Below are 20,933 nucleotides of genomic sequence, written 5' to 3'. Positions count from 1 at the left end.
CTTTCCTCTTTTAATAAGAAAAAAAAGAGCCCAAGTATCTGAATCATTATTTGTACCAGCAATCCAGCTATTGTAATCGGGTCGGAACTGTACAAAAGGTGCATCTCTAATAAGATGCTCGGCCCCAGCTGCCGACTGGTAATATTGAGTTTTGCTTGAATCAAAACACCTGAACGTCGCACTCTGCTTTCTTATCAGGGAATCGCCGGCACAGACGTTGCTAAGGAGGCGTCTGACATCATCCTGACCGACGACAACTTCAGCAGCATCGTCAAGGCCGTCATGTGGGGCAGGAACGTCTACGACAGCATCTCCAAGTTTCTGCAGTTCCAGCTGACCGTCAATGTGGTGGCCGTGATTGTGGCGTTCACCGGCGCCTGTATCACACAGGTAGGCTAGAAGGTCAATGTAGGGCTTTCTGATCATTGTTGTAACCACGAGGGCTTACACACATAAATATTTTTTCAGTTGGAATAAGATGGACAGGTCAGTGTTAACGGATGAATTAACAGAGCAGGTTGGACGACGCGGTTAAACTGATCATATGCTGTTTTTATAACTGATCATTTAGTTTTTATTTTGTATCATGCATCTTGCATCTTTGGTGTTTTTTTTACGGAAGTGCGGGGATGCCAATATCAAAATGAAATCGTTTAAACACATTTTTATTTGGGTGCATATACTGTACACCCAAATAGAAAAATCCTATTTGAATTTAATATTTGTGTATTTTTCGAAGAAAGATGTCTAGTAAAAAAAAAATATCCTCCAGACTAAAGTATTTCATGTCTCTGACATCAGCCATCTTTTTCTACTTTCTTATGTGGATTATCATGATTAAACATGAACCCTAGTCCTGATTTTTATGCTAAAAGTTGACTCTTGCTGTTGTGTTTGATGCATCGGCTCTTTCAGAATAAATCTGTTATTTTCCTATTTGATCAAATCTCCACAGAAACAAATAAAACCAAATTTTAATATGAATGTCTCAGTGCTGCAAGGTATCCGTGTCTCCTTTTTTTTCCATTATGCATCTCTAAACAGAAAACCTTAAATCCTGACACAATTAAAAAAAAGCTAACTTGCGGCTGTGTATTAATTGAAAGGCTCGCAGCTGGCAGGACAGATAAACAACTATTGGTATAGAGCACAAAGTAGGCTAAGATACAGCCTGAAACCATGGCAACACGTCACCGTGATAATCCTGAAATATAGCAAATACTCACGTCTGCGCTGTGATCATCTCAGTTTCTGTTAGGCTACTGACACATTGGCACACATCATTAAAAGATGGAGAACTGATTCATGTCTTTATTGTTTATTCAGTGGACGGGGTATGTTTGGTTTCAGATGTGGAGCGGGCCCTATGAAGCGTGTATGGAAATCCTTTTTCCTGCGTTTAGAGACATGTGAATCAGTGAAGCAGAGACCACATTATGGTGTAATTGGTTTGTTTAATGATGGTATCATAACAAAACAAATGTAAATGACAAACTGTATAATTCAGTATTATTAGAACACTATCCATATTTAAAAAGGACAACTAGGTTAAAAGGTTTAGCTACGGGGCGCTCCGGTGGCGTAGTGGATAGAGCGCGTACCATATTGGCTCCGGCCTTCGTTGCAGTGGTCGCGGATTCGAGTCCGACCCGTGGACCTTTACTGCAGGTCATCCCCCCTCTCTCTCTCTCTGTCTCCCCATTTCAACTGTGTACTATCTAATAAAAAATATCTTTAAAAAAAAAAAAAAAAAAAAAAAGGTTTAGCTACACCCGTATACAATAAGGTATAAAGTCTGAGGCCATGCCACATTGAAAATCTCTTATATGTTCACATTAACCTGGAAATAATCAGAAAGTCTGAGCAATTAACTCAACTCTCACTACAGTGTTCAGCTATTCGAAAGCATGATATGTTGATGGTATGATAACTTTAAGCAAAAATACCACGGTTTCACTGTATCAAGGTAATGCGATTACAGCTCTCAAATGTGTTATGATGAAATGTTCAGGTAAAAACTTCTAAACATTAATAAACTTGTATGATACCATAATAAAATAAATAATTAAATTATACTATACACAATTGAAATAAAAGCAGTCCTTTAAGTCAGAAGCTCAACAAGGTTTTTAGAGACATGCATCACTTTCTACACAGTTAAAGTGGTTATGATGCAGGAATATTAATAAAGTTGTATATTAAGATCCTAGTGTGTTCTAGTACCTTAGATCGGTATGACAGAGGTAATGGCGGTATTGAAACCTTGACTTTTTCATATGGCGCTATACATAGACATTATAAAGGATAGACCCCGCATTGGGCGTTGAGCGCGAGAAATGCGGGCGCCATCTTGGACCGGTCACACGTTCCACTCAGTGTAGTCTGTTTGGCAGGTGGAATGAACTGTCAGTGCATGTAATTAATCATATCTCATTAAATACCAAACTGATTTTCACGCGGTTTTCTTTGCTGCAAAGATCATACATGTAGCTAAGATACAGGGCACAAGTTTCGACGTGTTTTAATATTCATAGTGGGCTTAACAGTCATAGAAGATTCTGATATGATATAAGTAACCAGACGTCCGAGTCACACACTTCGTCCGGGAGGAGATTGAAACGGAGGATGTGTTTCTGCTTGGGGAACATATTGAGGAGACACAGTTTGGCATCGACAACCACCATTCCGACTTGTTGTCATTGGTTGTGTCTGTCTTTCACAAATTAAGGCTGCACCACATTGCCAAACTCGCCTCGCTTGAATTTCTCTTCGGAGTAAAATGCGATTGTAAGGATGGTTAACTTTATTTTATGCATTTGAGTATTATTGTTTGCTGTTGTTGTTTGATTTTCCCTTAATTTAATACTTTTGATTGCTGTGGTTTTGTATTGAATGTGTTTTTAAATGTACCGCGCTGCAAGGCACGCATTGATTTCCTGTCTGTGTCTGAGGAACCAACTCGAGACTAGACTGAACTTGGTATTTCCCCCCTAGTATAGAACATTGGACAACCAAGAAGACTTTGCTTTTAAATAATCCCGTCCTCTTTTAAGAGGCAATTGCCTAACAAGCTTGTGTTTTAAATTAGAGAAATAAAACATATTTTTACATGAACACTCATGTTGTCCTTCTCTTTTAATGAGATATTATATACACTGGTTTTTATTTATATTTAATGCCTTCATGGGAAACATCCACCCCTCATATGTAGCCTACCATGCTCGACTACTCCTCCTAAATTGCCCCGAGCTAACTCCAGTTTAGGAATAACTGCCTTTTCATGTAGTGCCCCTAATTCATGGAATGCTCTGCAGAGCAATTTAAAAATGACTGCTCTTCCTACTCTTGGTTTATTTGAATCTATGATTTCTGAATTTTACACATCTGACTGTAACTGTTTTAGCTGAATTCATTGTTCATTTAGTATTTTATTTTTGCTCTTGTTTTGTATTTTGTATAGGACTACTTTATTTAAATTAATATATTTTATCCTATTTTATTTCTGTTCTCTGTTTATGTTATCCCTGTGATTGTCTTTATTGTGTATGCTCGTCACTGTAAATGAATAAATATATTTATATATAGCCTAATCATATATTGTTAACTTATTAAAATAGCTGACTTTACTGCCCCTATCTGTTTCTGCTTCTCTATCATATTTAGTCTAAAGTGTGTGATTTGCAAAATACCTATCATAGCCTACATCACATATCATAAAGGTGACCAGACGTCCCCATTGTTGGTTGCCTGTCCCTGGCTAAACAGAAACAACTACCTGTTCCCGTTTTGTTGACACCTCATTAGGTTTTTCAATCAGATTGCTAGTCAAACTGGAAATGTCTCCGTTTTCCCCCTTTTCGGGGGATGTTCCTCGTTTTGATCTCGGACGTCTGGTTACTTATATCATATCAGAATCTTCTATGACTGTTAAGCCCACTATGAATATTAAAACACGTCGAAACTTGTGCCCTGTATCTTAGCTACATGTATGATCTTTGCAGCAAAGAAAACCGCGTGAAAATCAGTTTGGTATTTAATGAGATATGATTAATTACATGCGCTGACAGTTCATTGCACCTGCCAAACAGACTACACTGAGTGGAACGTGTGACCGGTCCAAGATGGCGCCCGCATTTCTCGTCAGCGCCAATAGGCAGTAGCGGCCAACGCGGGGTCTATCCTTTATAATGTCTATGGCGCTATACCTTTAAACCAGTTTATCATCCCATGCCTAATTCTTTCCTCCTCCTTCTCCTCCTGCAGGACTCTCCTCTGAAGGCTGTGCAGATGCTGTGGGTCAACCTGATCATGGACACTCTGGCTTCTCTGGCTCTGGCCACCGAGCCGCCCACCGAATCTCTGCTGCTGCGTCGACCGTACGGACGAGACAAGCCGCTCATCTCCAGGACCATGATGAAGAACATCCTGGGCCACGCAGTGTACCAGCTCATCATCATCTTCACCCTGCTCTTCGCAGGTGAGTTAAAAAAAACTTTTAAAAAAAATTCTAAAATTCAAATTCATTCAGCCAAGTTTGTTTTAAGGAAGTTTTTGAGTTATTGTTCTTGTTTGTTAAATGCAGTGAAAATCAAAAAACAGTTTCTTTATGATATGAAGGTATGTGAATAAACTATACTAAATATTTCAGTTAGTAAGTAAACATTGATATTAAAGTATCTATAGCAAAAGTGTTTTTAAAACACCAGCGCCTAAACTTGTGCCAGTTGAGCTTGCATTTGTTTAGGAAGCGATTAAAAGAGAAATGGAGAGAGACCGCAGAATGCCCGCGTTGAGGTTATGTATTTCACATGTAACTATGTCAGATTAATAATGTTAATATGACAAGGGTGAAGCAAAGTTAACTTTGATTTAGTTCAGGAAACACAAAATCGGACCCGTGCAAATGCATTAACGATAACAATTATTATTTTATTTTTTGCATTGTTTCTTGCTGATGGTCTTGTTTGCTGTTACAGGTCAATTTTGATCATGAGAGAATTTTTTTGACTTGTTTCATAAACATTCAAAATGTTCCTCGTATGAGATATTTATTTATTATTTGTTTTTCTCAGGTGAGAGCATTTTCGACATCGACAGCGGCCGCAACGCTCCCCTTCACTCCCCACCGTCGGAGCACTACACCATTGTGTTCAACGTGTTCGTCATGATGCAGCTCTTCAACGAAATCAATGCCAGGAAGATCCACGGAGAGAGGAACGTGTTCGAGGGAATCTGGAGGAACCCCATCTTCTGCAGTGTCGTCCTGGGGACCTTCATTCTGCAGGTAACTTCATCATCATCATCATCATCATCTAATGCAGTGATTCTGACACTTTTTCTAGACACAAAGATTAAAATGTCACTCTAGGTAGGAAGGGGGTCACCATTAAAACCCTTAAAGGCCTGCCTAGTACACAGGTGGTGAGCAGTAAAATCAGGGACATAACTGCTTTTCTGAAGTTTATCCCACATTTTCATTGGAATTATGTGTCTTTAAGTTGTCCCTTTCTTTCACAAGGACTTTATAAAACTTCACCGTCAAGAGTTCTTGCAACATATTTTTGCAGAACCTTGCTTAATTTAACTACATCATTATGTCAGATGAAGTTGTTATATCACTGATTCTTGAGAACCGGGACAAAAGGCCGTCTTCCATATGTAACTGCTGTTATGTTTAAAACTAAAAATATTTTAAATTGTAGATGTTATTAGGGATTAAGAATAGAATGTCTGGAGCACATTTATCCCCTTAAATTTAATTGTATCATTATTATGTCAAATATATGACACTAGTAGGGGCGCCCTTAGCTCAGTTGGTAGGGCGTCCCCCCCATGGGCCTCGGCCAGCAGCGGACCCGGGTTCGATTCCAGCCCGCGGTCGGTCTCTGCATGCCACTCCCCTCTCTGCCCCATTTCAACTCTGTCTCTACACTATCAATAAAGCATAAAAGCATAAAAATGCAAAAATAAATATCTTAAAAATAAATGACACTTGTTATCTTCTCATGACGTCCAAAACAGTGTGTCCTCAGAGAAGGTTTCAATCTTTCATATGCAATTAAACCTATTAAAAATGTACTTTAATGATTAAAAAGAGCTTTTTTCATCAAAAGCAACACTAAATTATCTCTCATATCAATAAAAACAGTTTTTCTACAACACATTCATGTTTTATAAGGATTCTAAGTGGTGGGACACTTTACTGTAAGTCAACACCGTCAGACATTTCATTATGTCATTATTTCATTATTATCTGCAGAGTACATTAGAGTCAAACAGGCCCTGATAAGTGTTGTAGTTTTAGAATATTTTACATTCCGAATCTTGAAAGTCCTGTGTCACAACCATGATATGGCAACAACGACTTAGAATTTCTGAAGAAGTTATTAATAATAATATAAAAATTCCATTTGTTATGTTTAAGAAACGTTAAATATGTCAACACCGTCAGACTGGAAATCTGACGGAGTTGACATCTGACAGTGGTGAAAAAAAAAAAGCTGGGAGGTTGTGTCAAAGCTTAGCTTAGTAGCTTAGTATATGTTTTGTCCCACTTCTCAAGAATCACTGATATGTTGATATGATGTCAAGGAGAAACAGCACAGTTGCTTTATCACACAGGAAAGGTCACATATTTAATGAGGTACTTGTAAAGGCAGTCGTCTACCTTAAATAACAATAGATCTGTAGGAAATATCACAGTTTTACGAGGCTTAAGTCAGTTTGATCACCAGACATAGTTTGTTTCACATGTGCTTTTACTTCACAGTCCTTTCACAAACTTCTCCATGCTCTTTTGTGGTAACAAAAAATGCATCCAGTCTTCACTGAAGAATACATCTTTTTGTTTAAGTAGGAAACGTATCTGTAGGCAATAGTGCGCTTGTTGGGGACTATTTGCAGCAGCGGATTGATACCTTTTCAGAGCCCTAGTGAATATTTCCAGCAGCAGTATGTTGGATTAAGTCAAAATGAATTATTGTGTGTTAATGAAGGAACATGTCGCCAAGTGCTACAATGTGGCTCACTGATGTGTTTTTAATGGAACTCTGTCCCAGGAAGATTAAATAAGCAGTTTGTCAAGGGGAATTTGCATTTTTCAGAACATAATTGGTAGAAATGGAATTCAATAATAATAAGAATATTTTAATTAGTGTATAATAGCTTAAAATTCAAGTTTTATTTAAATTACCTGAGAATTAGCCTTTTATTTTTTCATAAGAGCGGAGTTCGCTGCCATGTTGCACCACCATGTTTCTACAGTAGCACAGCATGGACAAACTAACGGTACTGTAGAATAAATAACTAAAAACATATTCTTCACCACAAATACAAGTTGTTGTTTCTTTAAACTGTGGAGAGACTTAAGCAACTTGTCCTTGAAGGCCACTGTAGCTTCTGTAAATTCTCTTGAAAGGAAGGGGTGATCACAGGAGGGTTGCAATTTGGAATCTCACCACTTGATAAAGCCAAAATACATCTTTTTTTTTTTTACACACCACCTTTAAGCTTTATCAGACTTTGGATGCACATATACAGATACATAGAAATACTAACCCTTGGAAACAATTATCTACTGGCTTGTGTCGGCACATGTGAATATGTAAGACACTGCCAACGTGTCCCGTATGTTTGGTTTCCTCCTCAGATCGTCATCGTTCAGTTCGGAGGGAAGCCTTTCTCCTGCACGGCTCTCACCATCGACCAGTGGCTGTGGTGTGTGTTCATCGGCGTGGGAGAGCTACTGTGGGGACAGGTGAGAACCACAAGTGTTTCCTTAAGGCATGAGAAAAAGAAGAAGAAGAAAAAAGACTTACTGAGGTTGACGATGAATAGGTGGTGGAAACATGAGGTTTTGTGGCAGCAAACTGTTTCCTGTCGCACTCGCGCTGCTGCAGTGTTGCCATCACAACCATTGCCATGGTAATGAGCTCGGGACATGAAAACAGCGCAACTACTGTTTACGAGCAAAGAGGGGAAAACAAACGCAGCATGTCAGTCCCTCTGTGGAAACACACACACAAACACACACACACATACACATCCCATGCATGATCCTGTTAACATGTTTACACACACACACACACACACACACACACACACACACACACACACACATACATAGGCGTAGAAAGCATCCATCATATTAGGGGGGGAAATGTTCAGTGGTAAGAAGAATGGTGGGTTCATTCGGAGGGCAGAGACTGTCTGTGATTTATTTTAGAGAGAAGTGCAGCTGCAGCAGGAGGCTCTCTCTTTCTCTCTCTCTCTCGCTCTCTCTCTCTCCCTCCAATTGAAATATGAACAAAACAGTAACATAGGTAATATAATACAACATATAAACATAATAAATTAATATAATACATTTTCTTTCAAATGTTTTTTTTATTAAATGACAAAAGTGCAAAGCAATTGCAGTACAATTAATTATAAATTGTTTCCCCTTTTTTACCCGAACATACCCCACCCATATCCCACACTCCCACCCAGTTACAAACAAACCTGCATTTAGAAATTACTAGACAAAATAATACATAAATGTTGAAAAGGTTAAGAATGGTAGAAACGAAATACATACTTTAAAAAATAAAAATAAATTATCAATATGAAACAACAAAAAACATAAATACATAAAATGGAATAAAATAAAAGAGTGGAGGGGGTAGCTACTCTGCTATTGTTGTAGTTGGCTTCAAATTTAAGAAGGGGCGCCATATTTTGTAAAATGTATTCTCAGATCCCTGGGTAGTGTAACATATTTTCTCTAGAAAATGGAAGACATTCAAATATTTATATTATAATAGAAATAATATTTTCTTGTGCCATTTTTGATGGCAGTTCAATAAAAGTGTTGGTTGATGAATCATTTTGCAAATGAGGTGGACAAATAGACCAACATTTGATTTGAGAGTTGATTTTGTTTTGGTGGTCAAACTACCAGGCTATCGCACAGTATCACTATGACGACCAGCTACACAGAGTGCTATCTTGTAATATATATAAAAAGAAAAGTAGCTGATACCAAAGGCGAGTACAGTACAGTAGAGCCAATATCATGTAATGGAAAAGCGGATTTTAGTCCTTTGAATGAAGCTCCAAAATACACTGGATCCTACATTTCCTATAATGCAGCTGGATAGTATCTTAATGTTTAAACCACCGCCTGGTATAAACACCCACGTCCTTATAGCTCCACACAGCTCCATTTTGTAAGGCTTAGTAGTGTGGGGCGAATGACACGTTATCACATTTTTTTTTTTTTGTCGCACTCAGCTGATCTCGGCCATCCCAACCCACCACCTGAAGTTCCTGATGGAGGCGGGCCACGGCAGCACCAAGGAGGAGATCCACGAGGAGCAGATGACTGAGGGCAATGATGAGATCGACCACGCCGAGATGGAGATGAGGAGAGGCCAGATCCTCTGGTTCAGAGGGCTCAACCGCATCCAGACTCAGGTACCGCTGCCGCCACCACTAACTTTATTTTTTACGTTTTTTTTTTTGTTTTTTTTTCTGATCAAGTTTCAGAGGTTGTGAGGATGAAAAGATAATGACTCCACTCAAATACGTTTTCTCTCATTGAACGCTGCAGAAAAACAAAATCAGTTTCCATGGTGATGGAGGCGTTTGTTTTTTGTTTTGTTTTGTTTTCTGGTGAATTGTTCTTTAAAGTTGAAAAGCTGTTCTTGTTGTTTCTGATTGCTGATATCTAAAATCAAACGTCTGGTGGAAGATAAAAAGGACTGAGAGCATAGACCGAGCTCATTCACTATAACTTTTTTTTACTCTTTATTAGAGCTGCAGTGCATTTACAATTAGCCTGAATATGTGCCGTTTCATTTATCCAACTTATCTTTAAATAAAAAATGAAGAAAGAGCTAAACAAAATATTGTGGTAAAGATTATTTAGAGACACTCAAAAAGAAGAGTATTGTTTCTGCAAATCTCAGAAACTACAAACTGTGTGATGTTCAAGAAAAACTCATGAGGTCAAAGCTAAAACTAAAAGATCTGCTTGTTTTTTTTTTTATCTTCAAGTGATGCCAAGGTCACACTACATGATTACAGCCCGATAAAGGTCCTGGTTAGAGTCTGACATGTTCTCTCATCCAAATCACTGCTAGAATTTATGGTTCTCTGATCCATTAATCTGACACAGGGAGTGTCTCTGAAGACTAATGTGGGGATCATCCGAGTACACAGCACTTCAATCATTTTTATAACCTTTATTTAATCAGGTAGACTCGTTGATATCAAGGTCTGTTTAGCAAGAGAGACCTGAGTACACCAAAGGAAAACTTAAGTTGTGATAAACACAAACACAATGCTGTATGAATGTAAAGATATGACGAAAGGGGGAACAACAGGATCCTTATTTTAATATGTATTGCCTGTTTATCATCTGAGGAGGAGGAGTGCTTTGCCTACCACTGATGTTTCACTGTATTCTGTCCTGTAGCAGTGATCACAGAGCAGTGATAAAATATGAGTATGGACGCCTTAAACCCTTTCAGCAAAGCAGTACCTTTATAGATTACGTTTGTTTTTTTGTAAAAAAAAATATATATATACAAAAGTAATATAAAAAAGCAAACAAAAACCTTCAGCTTAGGGTGAATTAAACAAAGCAGATTGCAGGCCTCCAATATCAGTTCATGATCAAATGACGCAATAGAGCGTCACGCGGGCTGTAAGAGTTAAACCAAGGTGACATTTCCAGCACCACTGTTTTCGATCACACTAAAGTGACTAGTGGCAGCACCATCTTAAATAGAAAATGTATCAAGTCACATGATATAGATACATAAAGGTATCGACAACACATACACAGCCCTGTACATAAAAGGAATCCATTTACACCTATGGAAATACAAACGTGCATGATGGCGAACATAGTTCTGCATGTATAGAGTAGAGTGTGAAGTTTCCCATCATATCCTTAAAGAGCTGAGTATTTTGATAGTTGAATGGTTTAAAATAGCTGAAAATCTGAAGGAGTTACAGTGCCAAGACATTCTGGAAGCACACACATAAATGTATGTATGTGTGTGTGTATGTATGTATGTATGTATGTATGTATGTATGTATGTATGTATGTATGTATGTATGTATGTATGTATGTATGTGTGTATTTTGTCCATACCTATTTTTATTTCACATTGGAGACTCTATATCATGTGACTTGAGCATGTCATTATTTAAGATGGAGTTGCACATCTGAAAATGACAAACAAGTTCACTGGGTCCATTCAAGCTCTACTTTTACTAGCTCTAACTGAGTGAAGCTTCATGTTGTGTCCTTAGTGACACACACACACAACATGGTGGTGTGTGTCTGTAATTTCACACAGAAATTACAGACAGAAACATTTTATTAAAAAACTAATTAAAGACAGCATAGAGTGTGTGTGTGTGTGTGCGTGTGTGTCAGTCGGTCACGTTTGTGTTTATATTCTCCTACAGGATAAATTAACACTCGCTAAGCATTAGCATGTACACAGGCAGATCCATTCAGTCCCTATGGGGTTCATTAGCCTCCATGCTAACACCCACCTACGGTAACAGTAGCCACGGCTTGCTCTGCTCCCACGCAGAGAGGTCAGGTGATTTCCTCTCAACTTATACTTATTGTGGCCCTGGTGTAAAGACATCGGCATTAATACAAACTAAAATCTTCTCTTTCTTTGTCCTCTTGAGTTTTTCTGCTGCAGCTTTCCGCTTACTCACACAGACTCTCTGTAAAAGAATCAAAAAAACATACTCAATGAATATCGGACTTTTCTGTGTCCTTTCCACCAAACAACCAACATTACATTACTCCATCTGCTGATTTCAGATCAGAATCTACTGAAAGGACCGACAGGTGCAGGTTTTATTCTAGTACAGGTTGGGAAACTCTGACACTGTTGCCAGATAAATGACCTTCACCGTGACCTTGGTGAAGCAGCAGAGCGCAACGAGAGAACAAAGGGATGCGAGGAGAAGCAGAAATAAAGTTCTTCACCGTCACAGACATGCGGTAGAGAAAAGGGGGACGCTCTCTCTTTTCTCTTCATGTTGGTGTGTATCTGTAATATCAGTCTGTCATCCTCCTGGGATGGAGGGGATGGAGGCAACGAAAAAGGCTGCAAGCTAATTAGGTTCTTATCTCTCCACGCTCCTCTTCCTGTCCTCCTCCTCCTCTAATCCTGGTGGGCAGCGTTGGTGCCGCTCAACGCCTCGACAGTCAAACACAGTCGGGGGAATAATTGGTACAAGCAAAGCAGCAGCACCTCGCTGACAAAACTTTATCAATCATGCCAAGTGACACAGTTTCTCTTATCTTAAGCTGCTTCTCTCGATTCAAAAGCTTTTTTTATTATTATTCCTGGTTCTTCTTTCATCCCTTCGTTCTATCAGAGCGTTTTCTTGATTCTTAAATTTTGTCTTTCCCTAACTAAATGACTGCCTTGTCTCTATTTATGCTCTTTGTCTGAAGCTTACCTCCCTTTCTCCTCACTCCTGAGCTCTCCCTCATCCACCTCTCTTATTGTCTTTGTGTCTCTCTCATGTTTTTCTCTGTCTTTTAATCACATTCCATCGACTTATTGTCTTTCTGCCAGATTGCTGCTGTGTAGGTTATCCTATGGGAAGATGGGTTATGTAAAAAACAGAGAAAGAGAGATTATTACTGAGACTCCTTTAAAGGAGCCTTTCTTTCTCTACGCCAAAATAAGAAACAAAAGTAAGTAAAACACTTATCAAACCTGAATCAGATCTGTATCCTGATATCTATTCTGTATCAGGAAAAACTCATCACCCAGACCATATCGTATACCATATAGATTCACATTGTGATCTGTCAGGTGTCAGTGTCATGTGTACAGTTTTGACACTATCCAAAAATGAAAAATCCAACCCAACCAGTTGAAAGATCACAAGAAAAGCTGCAGACATCTTCAGACCAGCTGAAGATGATGTCTGTCTGTGAAAAGCTAAGGCCAACACTTTCTGACAGCATGTATCAAAATACCATTGCCCTCTCCGAAAGGCCCTGTGGAAACTATATAATACTTGTAACATCACATTCACTCTGTTGATCCGCTGCTGTACCTGGACTCTCTCTTATGCACTGTAGACATGAAACATACACACAATACTGACCTTCAAACCCCAAATCTGTCAAACTCTTCCATCCTGCCTTCTTTTTTTACCTCTCTAACCTCTCCAGAAGTCTTTCATCCCTTTCTGTTTCCTCTGTGCTATCTCCCGCTCTGTCTCTGCCTCTCTGCTATCTAACCCTGTGTCCTTCCTTCAGATGGATGTGGTCTATACCTTCCAGACGGGCCAGGCGCCGGTGCCCGGTGCCCTGCGCCGCCAGCCCTCCGTCGTCAGCCAACACAATGATGCCACTGCTACCAAAACTCTGTCTAGTCCCACCCACGTGGGGCTTAGCTCCTCTTCCTCTCTCACCAACTCGGCCCCTGCTGCTTCCTCCTCCACTGCAGGCAGTGAGTGGGTGACCAGGGGCCAGCTAACACAAGGCTTAACTGTTTCTCTTCTGCTTGAACTGCATGAACCACTGAACGCTGCATGACTCACCAATGCTTAATCTATCAACCTGTGTTTGTCAGCAGATGTCTGCACATCCTTAACTAATCTAATATATTTGAATGATTACCTTGAGCTTTTATACATAACGGGAAGTTGAGTTAGCGCGTGATAGCCATCGTAGCTGAAAGCAAAAAGTAAAGTTGATTGTTCTCTGGTAAAACGATACCCTATCGTATCAGGATTTGTATTTTCAAGACATCATTTGTGTCAAGCTTTGCCTTTTTTAAATTTGTAAATATGGAGGTCATGAGACCTTTTCTTTTATGTGCTATAGTGTGTTGTGTTGCTGTCAAAATAGCAACACATAGCCTACTTATTTTGATTTTAAAATAAAACCCCTAACAGAGATCTCAGTGTGCACTGAAGTGCAAAATAAATAAATAAATTCAACACCATTTATCCCTTTTATCTCTGAGTAAGGGCTTAGCGTGGCTTTGTTCAAAGTAAGAAAAATACAAAAAAAATATACACCTCCCCAGCACAATACATTTAGTCTTGTTTGTTCAATCTGTAGGGAAAAAAATAATGTAAAAAAGGGAAAACCACAGCTTTAAAAAAAAATTCTTTCCTTTCTTTCTTTCAAAGGTTTTTTTTATTAAATCACAGAGTAGCAAAGCAACTGCAGTACAATGGATTATAAAAAATGTTTCCCCCCCGAACATACCCCACCCATATCCCACCCTCACACCCAATTACAAACAATCCTGCATTAAGAAATTAGTACACAAAATAATACATAATGTTAAAAATAGCAGAAACGAAACGCACACTTCAAGAAACAAAAACAAACAATCAACATGAAACAAAAAACATAAAGAAATAAAATTGAATTAAATAAAAGAGGGGAGGGGGTAGCTACTCTTCTATTATTGTAGTTGGCTTCTTAAAATAGTTTAAGAAGGGGCGCCATATTTTGTCAAATTTATTCTCCTATCCCTAGGTAGTTTAACGTATTTTCTCTAGATTCATGCACGACATAATGTCTCTAATCCAATGTGAGTGGGAAGGAGGAGCAGGATCTTTCCACTTGAGTAAGATAACCCTACGAGCAAGTAATGAGGTAAAGGCCAGTACCTTCAGCTTCACTTTAGGCAAGCCCGAATTTGGAGCAACGCCAAAAATTGCAGTAAAAGGGTTCGGCTCAATTTGATGCTGAAGTACTTCAGAAATTGTTTGAAAAACTGATGTCCAGAACTCAGTCAAGGTGGGACACAACCAATACATGTGAAAGAGTGATGCCGGTGCGCTCTTACAGCTATCACAGGTCGGGTCTACATCAGGGAACATACGAGCTAATTTAGTTTTAGATATGTGGATACGATGTACTAATTTAAATTGCACAAGAGCATGTCGGGCGCACATAAAATAAATGTCTTTCCTAAAATTTTAAATGTATATATTTATGAAAGCCTGTTCTTCAGTAAGAGCCACAGAGAGGGTAGGGAAGTCATTGAGAGAAGGACAAACACATTGTTTGTTTCGGAATTTTTTAAAACCTTTAACTCCAAAAAAGAAAAAGAAAAGAGAACTTAATCTTATTTTCTGCCTTTTCTTTAATACCTTTCATCACTTCCCTCTCAGCCTGCAGCTTCCCCTTCCCGCATGCTGGTGAGATTTAAACCCTTAACATGCATCTAATAACTCTGATGTGACTTGCTGCCTGACGAGTCGGTGACAGATCACAACTGTCTGCACACGTGACCAACCAGGAAAGAAGGAAGCCATGGATTGTTCTGATTCATGACAGAATTTGTTGTTTTCTTTCTATTGCTCTTAGGCGACAGCCTGGGCACCAAGATAATTGTATGGGTTAAACCTGAGCACGGTAAAATCTGTCAGGCTAAGCAAGTCTCTCGTGGTTTAACAGCCAACAGCTCTTAGTGTGTGTGTGTGTGTGTGTGTGTGTGTGTGTGTGCGTGTGCGTGTTGCATGTATGCACTAAGCTGCAGCTCTCTCTTGTGGTTCAGTAATAGAGAGCTTTGAACTGCAGGGTTATTAAAGGCCTACTTCACCGGTTTGAATATGAAGGTGTATTGAATTCTGAGATCCTATGTAGTATAAATGTGCAAAAAAAATTGAAATTGGTTCATCCTAGCCTGAGAAAAGGCAGAAAGAGTGTTTTTTTTAACCCTATATTAATCTTACTGTGACATCACAGTAAGATAAATATAGGGTTAAAAAAAAAACCTTACTTTGTAAATATTACTGTGATTTCTCCTACTGTGACATCACAGTAATATTTACAAAGTAATTTTTTTTTTAACCCTATATTTATCTTACTGTGATGTCACAGTAAGATTAATATAGGGTTAAAAAAAACACTCTTTCTGCCTTTTCTCAGGCTAGGATGAACCAATTTAAAAAAAATTTGCACATTTATACTACATAGGATCTCAGAATTCAATACACCTTCATATTCAAACCGGTGAAGTAGGCCTTTAAGTATGATGAAGAGTGTCTGCTGGTGCGTATAAATCAGTGTGATCAGCCTCTATGGATTCATGACAGAGGAAATGACTTAAGGCAGAGAGAGGAGAGCAGAGGACAAAATTATCCTGCCTATGAATGTGATTGTGTGTGTGTGTGTGTGTGTGTGTGTGTGTGTGTGTGTGGCCGTTGTGATTTCATTTCATTCAGCCGCCTATTGTTGAATTTTTTCGTTGCAGTTTGTCTTCCTGCCCTGAGCCGCTTCCACCATCATGTTGACCTTTTATTTTGACCTCTTCTGTTGGTGTTTTGTTTTTTAGTTCACCTGTTTCACTTGTGTAAAGCTGTGTTTTGTGGTTTTGCGTTGCCCTCCCATCCTGATTCAGACGCATGACCACCATCATGTATCCCATCAGCCCCCTGCTGCCTGTGTGACATCACATTTTTCATACTAAAAAGGACCAATAGCTGCTGATCCGCTCGTCCTCTTGACGTTTTCTTTTTTTCTTTCTTTGTTTCAGATTAAGGTTGTGAACGCGTTCCGTAGCTCCCTGTACACGGGGCTGGAGAGCCCAGAGTCCCGTAGCTCCATCCACAACTTCATGGCCCATCCCGAGTTCGTGCCCCTGTCTGAGGAGGAGGCTCGCATCCCCACCATCGAGGAGAATGGAGACGAGATCGACCCCCTCCCCAGCTCCTCCTCTTCCGGGGCGGAGGGAGGAGGAGGAGAGCCGCCCAGCGCCTTCCCCCACTGCCGCGAGCCATCCATCTGAGCTCCTCCTACCCCTCCTCCCTCTCCTCCCTCTTTACCAACGTCATCTATCATCCCACCAACAGAACTGTCACACTGAGGAGAGGGAAGTCATCACTCTGCTCATACACACACCCACACACACACACATCAATCATGCTTCACATCGTCCCCACCCCTCCTCAAGTCATTTCTTGCCAGTTTTTCATACTGACTGTTCTGCCTGTAAGTTTGTCCCTCCACCCAACCACTGGCAACACCGCACACACATATCAGTAGAGGGTGGAGTCCAGAGTCTCCACTGTGGAAGGCCTTTCTTTGTCCATTCATGTATATTTTTTACTCAATGATCCTTTTTGAAAAGCTTTTAAACTATGTTGGGTTTCGACCTGCGGGACTAGCAGCAGCATGTTGTGTTCTTCTGTACTCGCTTCATTCCGGACGTAACGCTCTCAAAAACAGCACAGAACTTTTCAAAGAGTGCAGAGATTCTCGTGTACATAACGCTTTCGCTCGTCCACACAGCTAACAGTCGGGTTTGATGATCAGAGGATTTTAGGCAAATGCAAAAATGTAACTTTTGTTTGTTTGTTTGTTTTAAAAAACCTGCAACGATTTTTAATTGATTTGTTCAAATTCCTGAGAATGTCTTGTGAGTGCGACACTACAGTCTTCAAGGTTCAAAAAAATGTTCTTCCCTTATCGTGTCTGTGTTGTTAGTTTGTTTTTGTTTTATAGCTGCTATGTTGCATGTGGAAGGACAGAATGTTTACTACCCAAAAATATCTAACATGGCGGCGTCCAGAGAGGGCTCGCTCTCTGCTCATTGGGGGTCTGACTTCATCTCATCTCAGTCAGGGTTCTGGTTCTCTCTCTCTGCCCCTCCCTCTCCCCCAGTATGTCCACAGTGTCGATAGGAAACCGGTGTGTGGTTCGTGTTTCCCTCCCTCTAGTAGGATGCATGATATGTTTCATTCGTGTTGAGTGGCATGATAACTTAGGAATGAATATTTGGGATTCTGTTTAGGCAACTATATGTTTGTTAGTCTGCAGCAGCGTCTGTTCAGAGCTCCACTCACTTCCTGTAGGTAGGACCGAACATTTTGTTTCCACAACAGAACCAAAACAGACTCATCAATACTTATTAACGCTCTAAAATACTCTTTTATACTACAATGGGTGTCTACATATGTTAGGTTTGTCCCAGGAGAGAACTTTTTTAGAAAAGACCCCTCCTGGAGTTTAGTAACCAATCAGAAAGGACCTTCACACTGTGAGTTGACCTCACCCCAACGGCTGACCACTGCCCCACTGTGCTGTCCTCACAGATGACCAAATGTATATCACAGCTCTAATGTAATTTGAGCTATGACCTGCTTTAATCATTTAGCTCACATCTTTGAGTTTCGGACTCTCCAAACACTTATGCCACAGGATGAGAAAAAATTCATCCCTTTGTCTATTAAAAATAAAAGGCCTTCAAGACAAAGTTGTTTTCGCCACTTTATTTTCTAGATCTGGGCTTGCAGTGGCATCAGACTAAGCATGGCATCCCCGAATTACGTTGTCTTCTCCCCAGACAGATCTGTAAGCTCTTCCTGAATCTCCAGGTGTTTCCAGAGCAGATGAGATAGGAGAGGAGAGGATGTATAATCTCATCAGCGAGTCTGGGTCTGCCAGGGGCTTTCTCCCAGTTGGACCCCTGTCAACATGAAAGAGAATGGGTTCTACTGTGTGAGCTTCACATTTCACCTCCCGTAGACAAGCCTTTAGCTCAGTTTGCACCACCTCCTTTTGGGAGATCCTTTTGTGTCCGTTCTGAACACACGTTGACCACAGTATTGATGAGTCTGTTTGGGGGGTCAAATTGCGGGAGGTTCAGTTGATCTCTGAACAGGGTCTGTACCGCCTGTCTGTGTTTGAGACAAATCTTAGTACCATTAACAGCAGCAGTGTTTTTACATCATCACTCTCCACGCTGACGTCTATGGGAGACTGATAATGTCACTAGTCAGCCTGTAGAGTTAAATCCACTGTGTGCCGCTCAGTTCTTCTCGCCTGCCGTTGTCCTGCAGGTTTACTGTCTTAAAAGAAGAAGGAATCATCTTCCAATCAGATACAGCAATGCGTCTTATCCCCTCTTAGTCTGCGGCCATTAACCTATCTATGAACTAGGACACGTTATTGAAGTAATGTGCTACTACTGCCATATTTCCAACTTTTTTGTCATGACTAGGTTCTTCCTCTCTCCCCTCTGATGAGCTTTTTTCTATGTAACTCAGAGCCATATTTTATAGGTTGTCTGTATTGTTTTGTATCTCATTGTTATCGAGGTTTCCTTTGGACTTTCTCACCCCTGACCCCCTCGACTCCCCATCCCCCTCTCCCTCCTCCTTCCCTCTTCCCTGGCCCCTTTACTCCAAACATGACCAAAAAGCAACGAGAAAATCTTCAGTTGTCACTGCCGAACCAAGTTAAAAGGACCTCTACAATGTTTACATGAAAAGCAAGTGGGTGGCAGTTTGCCTGCACTTCTCCCATCCGACCACTTCCCTTTCATTCCCTTGCTTTCCTGAATCTTAGAGTAACTATTTAACTAATTGGGGAATCTTTCTTGCATGGTTTTCATATAAAATTCAATGTTTTGCTCATTTTTTACAATTCTTCTGTATTTTTATATTAAGTACTTTTTAATATTTTGGAGATATATGAATATATATGTATAGGCTGAAGAGTTTGGTGACAGTACAGTACATGAATGAGATGAATCTAACGTGGACTGTGTCTTTTTACAGCTCTCTATATATTTATGCCACGTGTGTCGTCTTGGTCACCTGATGTTAGGGCTCAGAATCCTGCAGTGACTTGTTTACTTCCTGTTGGCCGTTAAATTGGAATCTTAACTATCTTATCTCATCAGCCCCCCTTTTACATGAGTATATTCACTTTATCTAAGCTGTTGTGATACACTACATGCTATGTGATTTCGCAGTAATCCAACTCCATTAGTGTTATGCAAATGCAACGTGAATACAGCTAACTGTATCAAACATTAAATGGGAGTGTATAATTATTTATCCAACCTCTGGGTTTCTTTTTTTTCTGTAATTTGAAGCTGCCACTAATGATTTATTTGAATGATTGGATTGATGCTGTTTTTTCCAACTGACTGCTGTCGGAGCTGATGAAGCTGTGTCCCGCTTTAGGATTTACCACCTTTAAAGGGGCGTCTGCCATCGTCCAAAACCAGTTGTGAACCACTGAAACACACCAGAACTGAGAGACTAACCTGAGGACCAAAGAGGGGTCGGCAGGAGTCATGAAACAAACCAATTGAGCGAGAACAAATCCTTCTCACACAGACCCTGGATCCTGTTTCCCAAGCATCTTAAGGTTAAAATGACAGTAGTCCCAATGTAAGTCTATGATTAAAAAAAAAGGACTAGCTCCAAAATTTGACTTTGGACCTGAGTCGTTACAAAAAGACAATAAACAAAATGTCTAATCATTACGAGAGCCCCAAAAGGGATATGGTCCGGCCCTGGATTATAGGTCAGGACGTCTAAATTCAAGCCAAAGATGTACACATTTTCTGGCTTCATTTATTTTTGAATTTGGTCACAAGGAGGCGGAGCTTCTGACGGGACACAGCTGCAGTGGTAGATGTCATGGCAGTTTTATACCAATAATCAAGTTCAGACACATTTCTTTGGAAGAGAGCAGGACTATTTAAGCGCTTGTGTCATCACTTCCTCTTCCTGCCATATGTATGTTGGCTGTGAGTGAGACACACCATCCAAACGACACCTGTGCTGATCCTGCAGTCAGTTCGATGTAAATATTGTCATAAAAGTGAAAGAAGTGTACCTGCTGTGTGGCTGTGACAGGAATTGGGAAAGAGGGCAATCGGCCAATCATCACCCAGCGACGCTTAAAGAATGCTGTGCCAAAGTATTTTCTTTTCTTCGACTACACAAGTTTGTTTAGAAAGTTGCTGCCACATGACCCTTCCTCCCTCCCTTTCTCCCTCCCTCGTCTTCTGCCTGGATAAGATTGTCCCTCTGCTCTTGCCATGGCCATGGTGCGGCTGTGGTGGTCATCTGTTGGACTGGTTGCCACGTCTCATGCCAGGTGCACAGTACAGCCCTGCCACCAGATACGC

General features: G+C 40.2%; 1 protein-coding gene across 1 annotated transcript in view; it reads left to right on the top strand.

Annotated features, from left to right (window-relative positions):
* LOC307248906 (plasma membrane calcium-transporting ATPase 1-like) overlaps positions 1–19,846 on the top strand; it is a 109,968-nt gene extending 90,122 nt beyond the window's left edge. The window contains exons 16-21 of the mRNA XM_080025449.1: positions 199–390; positions 4,264–4,477; positions 5,073–5,284; positions 7,649–7,756; positions 9,274–9,456; positions 16,542–19,846. Of these exons, the coding sequence (XP_079881575.1) occupies positions 199–390; positions 4,264–4,477; positions 5,073–5,284; positions 7,649–7,756; positions 9,274–9,456; positions 16,542–16,793 (1,161 nt within the window). The 3' untranslated portion in view covers positions 16,794–19,846. The remainder of the gene's footprint in view (positions 1–198; positions 391–4,263; positions 4,478–5,072; positions 5,285–7,648; positions 7,757–9,273; positions 9,457–16,541) is intronic.
* The last annotated feature ends 1,087 nt before the right edge of the window (positions 19,847–20,933 follow it).

This window comes from Ammodytes marinus (assembly GCF_949987685.1).
Source record: "Ammodytes marinus genome assembly, chromosome: 4".
In the NCBI taxonomy this organism is placed as follows: Eukaryota; Metazoa; Chordata; class Actinopteri; order Uranoscopiformes; family Ammodytidae; genus Ammodytes; species Ammodytes marinus.
This window is presented reverse-complemented; position numbering and strand designations above follow the sequence as displayed.